Source organism: Berghia stephanieae, chromosome 1 (assembly GCF_034508935.2).
Source record: "Berghia stephanieae isolate SIO BIC M18660-M18661 chromosome 1, UCSD_Bste_1.3, whole genome shotgun sequence".
Lineage (NCBI taxonomy): Eukaryota > Metazoa > Mollusca > Gastropoda > Nudibranchia > Aeolidiidae > Berghia > Berghia stephanieae.
In genome coordinates, this window is record NC_088360.1 from 70,900,171 (window position 1) to 70,907,288 (window position 7,118).

The following is a 7,118-nucleotide window of genomic DNA, read 5'->3' on the forward strand; positions in this document are numbered from 1 at the left end:
TAATAGGTGATTTATTTGCCTGTTTAAGGATACTCGGTCTTCCAAACATTAAAATCTCAGTTTTACTATCATTTAATTTTAACTTATTGTGGTACATCCAATCTCAGTTTTACTATAATTTAATTTTAACTTATTGTGGTACATCCAAGATTTAATCTCATTAAAACAGCTCGTAATTCGTTGTATTAAGAACTGTAAATTACTAAGGGGTGCTAAATAATATATTTGCGTATCATCTGCATAAAAATGATAACTCAGATTGAACCTGGATATCACACTAGAAAGGGGCTGCATATATACAGTAAAAAGGACAGGGCCAAGAACAGAGCCTTGTGGCACTCCAAAATTTAGTAAAACTTGTTCTGACTGAACACCATTCACCACGACAGTCTGCCATCGATCCTGTAAATATGATGTAAACCATTTAAGGGCAATTCCTTTTATGCCGAACGTATTTTCTAGTCTTCTTAACAAAATGTCATAGTCAATGGTGTCAAAGGCAGCTGAAAGATCTAAAAGGCATAATACATTGATATTGTTAGCATCAGCATTACATAACAAGTCATTAAAGATTTTAAGAAGCGCCGTTTCAGTACTGTGTTGATGTTTGCAGGCTGACTGAAAGGGTTGTTCCAAACTGTTGTTCTTAAAATGAGATGTTAATTGTGTAAGAACTACCTTCTCCAAAAGTTTTGACAAAAAAGGTAAATTTGATACAGGACGATAATTGTTTAATATATTGTGGTCCAGTGATGGTTTCTTCCGAAGTGGTTTGACGAGGGCACTTTTAAAGCACGATGGAACTTCGCCAGTCAGTATGGGTGTATTTATGATTGATGTAATGGATGGTAATAATGTATCGATGGAGCTGGCCAAAAGCTATGCTGGTAGGGGATCAAGGTCGCAGGATTTAATGGGGGCTTTTTTATCAACTCTTTTATGAAACTAGGTGAAACTGGTTGGAACTTGTCTAAAGGGGTACCACAGAATGTATTTGTATCTATAAATGGTTCATGCCGATCTAGTTCTGAACGAATGTTATGGATTTTGTCTTTAAAAAAGTTGACAAATGTGTTTGGCAAGTCTCTTTGATTGGTTGTAGATGGTAATGAAGTGCATCTTTCACGTCAAAGTAGATCATTGAATTGTTTGCAAGATTTAGAAGTTTCGAATTTTGAAAGAAAATACGTGGTCTTTGCCTTTTCTATTGTTGTCTTCCAAGCACGAAATGTGTTCTTTAATAATTTACGATGAATCGTAAGGCCTGATGTTTTCAGCAATCTTTCTGCTCTCCAACACCTCGTTTTAGATTCTTTAACGTCCGACGTATTCCACGGAGCATACTTGCGGTTGGTGACGGTCCTTGTTTGGAATGGGGCATGTTTGTCAAGCGTTTCAATGAGACAACTATTCCACTGGTCTGGAGAAATCATTGAATTTTTAGTAAGTTTTGTTTCTAAATCGCCTCTGAAATTGTCCAAATTAATGCCTTTAATGTTTCTGGTTGATGTGGTGGTGGTTTCTTGGCATGGTTTTGAAACGTCAAGATTGAAAGAAATGAGGGAGTGGTCCGAAAAGGGGAGATAATCGACGATGGCGTTGGTTTTTTGGGACTCTGAATTTTCTACATTACCCAATCTAAAATATGACCAGCAGAGTGGGTTGGCGCTGTTACGATCTGGCACATGTTGTTCTCCGATAATGACGCGTGCAATTTAGCGGTGTCTGTGACGTTGTCGAAGTGAAAATTAAAGTCGCCGAGTATAATTGAATGGCCAGGACGCGTGTTTTGCAAAGTTAGCATCTCGTTGATTTCCTTCCTAACATCAGGTAATTTTATTTTGTTTTTCTTGTTTGCTGGCGGTTGGTAGATGCAGTTGAAGTTGTATCTTGTATTCTGGAGGGATAATCTAAGATCAATGGCCTCCGTTGTTTTGCAGCGCATTTCGAGGATTTCCACATGTTTAGATAATTTTGTTTTATAAAATACGCCAATGCCACCCCCTCGCTGATCTTTCCTTGGATACGATCTAAATTGGTACCCAGGGGGTGTCATTGCCTTTTCAACCGGGTCGTCTCCAGACTGTGAGAGCCATGTCTCTACTATAAATAGTAATGATAATAATAATTATAACGATAATGACAATGATGACGATGATGATGATGATAATAATAATAATAATGTTAATGATGATGATGATAATAATAATTATAATAATAATGATAATTATATTAATGATGATAATAATAATAATAATAATAATAATAATAATAATAATAATAATAATAATAATAATGATGATGATGATGATGATGATGATGAAGATGATGATGAAAATGATGATAACGATAATGATGATGATGATGATGATGATGATGATGATGATGATGATGATGATGATGATGATGATGATGATGATAATAATAATAATAATAATAATGACCATAGTAATCATCACCATCTTCTTCCAATTCCTCCTTTCATTGTTTTACAGGTTAATTCTTTCCATTTCTTCAAATTCACAAAGTGGTCACAAGTTGCCCATGTGTGAAATATAGTTCTAACAAGTTATTAACTGCCGCACTCTGGAAAGACACGTATATAAAAATTTGGCCAGAAAACTCATCCTTCAAATATCAATTGATTTAAATGACCCTCATCTTGGTAAATACTCCCCAACCTGGGTCATTTAAATCGATCGATATTTGAAAGAGGAGTTTTCTGGCCAAAGTGTTCAATACTTGTCTTCCCAGATTACGGCAGTTAATTGGTTAAGATACTGAGAGAATATGTTATTGAGATCCCTATGAAGATCTCCGGGCCACTGCTTCTGGCTCTCTTCAAAAAGTCTCAAAATCTCCTTTTACCATTAGCAAGTTAACGATTACGTTTCCAATCTACAACGATCGACGTGGAAGAAAATGAAGATATGTTCTTAGTCTGAGGACAGATCTTCGTTTTCTCCCAAGTCGTTCGTCGATCGCTGTAGATTGGGAACGTAATCGTTAACTTGCTATTGCTGTGACCTCGTACGTAACGTTCCATCGGAAGAAGATTGATGGTTCTTTTAATCCGAAACGGCTCTCAAGATTCTTTCGTTAACTAAAGTTAACGATGCAGTATCGTCCTTATCACAATACTTATTGGTCGAATTATCCACTTGATCCATCCACGAAATCGACTTACACTTTTTAACGCGCTTTCTAGGGGGATCATTTTCACTCTCGTCGGCTTTGTCTTGAAAATGAAGAGATGTGATGAGTTTATCCACAACTCTTATTCTTCTTTTGCGATGTTTCATCTTTCTGAGGAATTGAATAGTAGGCTACATGGTCAAACCTTAAAAGCCTTGACTTATCAATCCGAATTGAATTGATATAATCTTATTTATAGTTATAGATATGATACCCGTGGATGGCTACCGTATACATACGGAATTGGTATGTAACAATTTTATTGGGTGATAGAATGACCTTAGTAAAATTATTTTTATTATAAAATAGTATATACTTCGATTACGAAATTGCAAATAATTACCGTATACACACAGAATTGGTATTAGACGATTACCTTATTAAAATTATCATTATTCTTCCGATTAGAATTTTAGGTAGCTCGATTGTCTTTTTTTTTTTTTAATAGGGACGGTGTTACAATGATTTTTGTCAAGGAAAGCATTCTCAAATCTAAAATGTAACTTCATACTGTCAATTATACCCACATTCACCTCTCATAGCATGATATAACTAACGAACTGAACGTGATCTTACTTCATGATCATCATCATCATTATCATCATCATCATCATCATCATCATCATCATCATCATCATCATCATCATCATCATCATCATAATCATTATCATTATTATTATTATTATTATTATTATTATTATTATTATTATTATTATTATTGTTATTATTGTTATTATTATTATTATTATTATTATTATTATTATTATTATTATTATTATTATTATTATTATTATTATTATTATTATTATTATCATCATTATTATCATCATCATCATTATCATAATCATTAATCACTATTGGTTTGTTTTGTTTTTTAAACTCGGCATTATGTATGTGGTATGCAAGGTGTCAATCATACCGACGTACACTTCTATGTACACGTCGTGACATGTGATACCTTTTAAAAGTGTTAGTCTGGTGTTGCATTTTCAAGAACTTGTTCACTTCTTTGTCCATTAATTCCACGCTTCGATTTCTTCTTGATGTGATGCCGAGTAAACCAATCACACCCACCCCGTAGAGTAGAACCACGGCGACTGTGAATTTAAGCGCCCCAGAGGGATCCGTATCTGAAAATTTGAGGAAAAATAGAAATATATATTTTATCGTATTTAGCGACGTCACCATAATATATTCTTTGCATATTGTAGAAAAAGAAATTTTTAAATCTTAAAACGAGGCTCATCAACATAAATAAAACGCTTTGTATAGCGTTCATCCGTTGTAAAGCCATTCATCCAAGCGCTTCACATTTACTACAAGACATACAGCCCATGAAACAAGAATTGCAATTTTAGAATAGAAAATTCTGCCTTGCACTATGTGTGTGTGTGTGTGTGTGTGTGTGTGTGTGTGTGTGTGTGTGTGCCAAATTTAATGTTTATCTTCATTAAAGCTAAGAAAATAGAAAATTAAATATTTGCAAATTACCGCCCAGATGTTACAATATATCGCCATCGAGCCTTATATGGTGTTATGAGCCCAAGTCTTAGACCGTACCCTTACGTGACAGCAACACCTGTACTAGATAAACCTCAAGACTCCGTTTTTAAAAAAATACGGATTTATTGTTCACCATTGTTGGAAATGAATAGTGTACACCGATGATCATTCAAACCCAGAAAGCTATATAATTTTGTCAATGTCGTGCTATTTCCCAAAACGACGAAAACTGGTGCTTTTGAAAGAGTAATCATGTGAAGAGTAGAGAACAGTGGGGGCTGACGGGATCGTAAAACTACTAAAGAAAATGTGAAAATGGAAAGGCTTCGGGTGGAAACAGTACGAACAATGGACGTGTCGGGTGCAAACCCTTCGTCAGCAAATCTATAGAGACATTGTGAAATGGAAATATGGTTCCAGGTCTGCTTGGGGTAATAAATAAAATAGCGGGGTTGGGATAAACTTCAGTTTCAAATATCTACTTTGACTCTGAAAGAGTTGTCGTTGCTAACCAGTGAAATAGAAAGAAAAGGTAGGAAAATGTCATTGAAAAACAAGTGCCAACACTATGAAACAATATACATTTATAACATATTTCATTTTAATGCTGTTTGAATGACTTAAGAACAGTAACTGACCACAATGTTGCATTCTTGTTCGCAGACTTTGGGTCTTTTTTTTTTTTTAGTTTAGTACGACCTTCTTCCTAAACGATCATAATGCAACTCATATTATCTGATCACGCATAACTCTCCCACTGTCGAAAAGTAATCTTTGATATACTAATGTCCTGTCCAGAGGGTAGTAAGCTACTTATTATCCATGTCAAGTTAGCTAAACCATGATGATTTCCAGCTTCAAATACACACTCAAAAGACTAAACAATACTGGCAACACAAGGAAGAAGAATGCAGTAACAACATTTGCTTATTATTACGTAATCGCATAACTCTCCCACTGTCGAAAAGTAATCTTTGATATACTAATGTCCTGTCCAGAGGGTAGTAAGCTACTTATTATCCATGTCAAGTTAGCTAAACCATGATGATTTCCAGCTTCAAATACACACTCTAAACAATACTGGCAACACAAGGAAGAAGAATGCAGTAACAACATTTGCTTATTATTACGTAATCTAATAAATCAATTTGATGTTTTGGATGACAAAAAGATGGCAACTCACCACTTAATGTTGCATTCTTGTCAGCAGCTGCTGCAAAAGGGTGTATCTCTTCCATAATCCTAGTTATTGATTTTTTTTCGTGCAGCAGATAAATCACAACATGTGACTTTAATATGCATCCAAAACACAAGGTATCTGTCTTAACAAACGAATGTATATTTATTTAGTAGTGTATGTGTGTGTGTGTGTATGTGTGTGTGTACGTGTGTGTGTACGTGTGTGTGTGTGTGTGTGTGTTCCATTTACTATTACTTCTATACTGCTACTTCTTCTTCTTCTTCTTCTTCTTCTTCTTCTACTACTACTACTACTACTACTACTACTACTACTACTACTACTACTACTTACTACTACTACACTACTACTGCTACACATACTACTACTACCTACAACTACTACTCTACACTACTACTACTACTATACTACTACTACTACTAACTACTACTAACAACTTACTACTTACACTACTATACATACTATACTACTACTACTACTTTACAACACTCCCATACACACTACTATTACACAATCAACAACAACAACTACTACACTAACTACTACTACTACTACTACTACACTACTACTACTACTACTACTACTACTACTACTACTTCAACTACTACTACTACTACTACTACTACTACTACTACTACTACTACTACTACTACCACTACTACTACTACTACTACTGCTGTTGCTGCTGCTGCTGTTGCTATATTAGTGCACAGAAAACAATAGCTAATTCTTAAAAAAAAAAAAAGAACTGAGCACAAACCTCTGTAATTTTGAAGTTAAAAGAACAAAATCTTTAAAGCCCAATGCGCGACTTCAACTGTGCACACTTACTATATATAATAATATTCCATTGAGGATTACAAAATGTACCTGACATTAAGCACAACTTAATTTCATGTTTATATTTATGTTTATTATAAATCTTAGTGACCCAAAGGCTTTGCTTCTACACACCATGTAGGTACCATGATAAACTCACAACGAATAATACGATAATATTATGTGATATCAACTTTTTGCGTTGGGTTTTTCTTCACCGTCTCCAATTCTCCAACGTAATCGGAAACGAGTCTTTAGCATGGGAGAAGTCACGCTTCATTGGATTCTCGGACGAATAAATAATTTGGCAAAGTAATAAATCTCTTTACAATACCTATACATCGTAATTTGTTGTACATATTACACAAACCATTATTTAGCTCAAATCTATTGGATTTGATTT

General features: G+C 34.6%; 1 protein-coding gene across 2 annotated transcripts in view; it reads right to left on the reverse strand.

Moving 5' to 3' along the window:
- The window catches only part of LOC144980975 (uncharacterized), a 7,821-nt gene extending 932 nt beyond the window's left edge, over positions 1–6,889 (reverse strand). Inside the window, exons 1-4 of one of the 2 annotated variants that reach the window (XM_078929008.1) lie at positions 6,657–6,889; positions 5,882–6,016; positions 4,154–4,325; positions 1–3,306 (exon numbers count right to left, since the gene is read on the reverse strand). The exon at positions 1–3,306 is cut by the window's left edge and continues 932 nt beyond it. In XM_078929008.1, the coding sequence (XP_078785134.1) occupies positions 3,069–3,306; positions 4,154–4,325; positions 5,882–5,936 (465 nt within the window). In that variant the 5' untranslated portion in view covers positions 5,937–6,016; positions 6,657–6,889 and the 3' untranslated portion in view covers positions 1–3,068. Of the gene's footprint in view, positions 3,307–4,153; positions 4,326–5,881; positions 6,021–6,656 lie in introns of both variants that reach the window. The other variant, XM_078929017.1, reaches the window with a different exon arrangement.
- Positions 6,890–7,118: the final 229 nt, after the last annotated feature.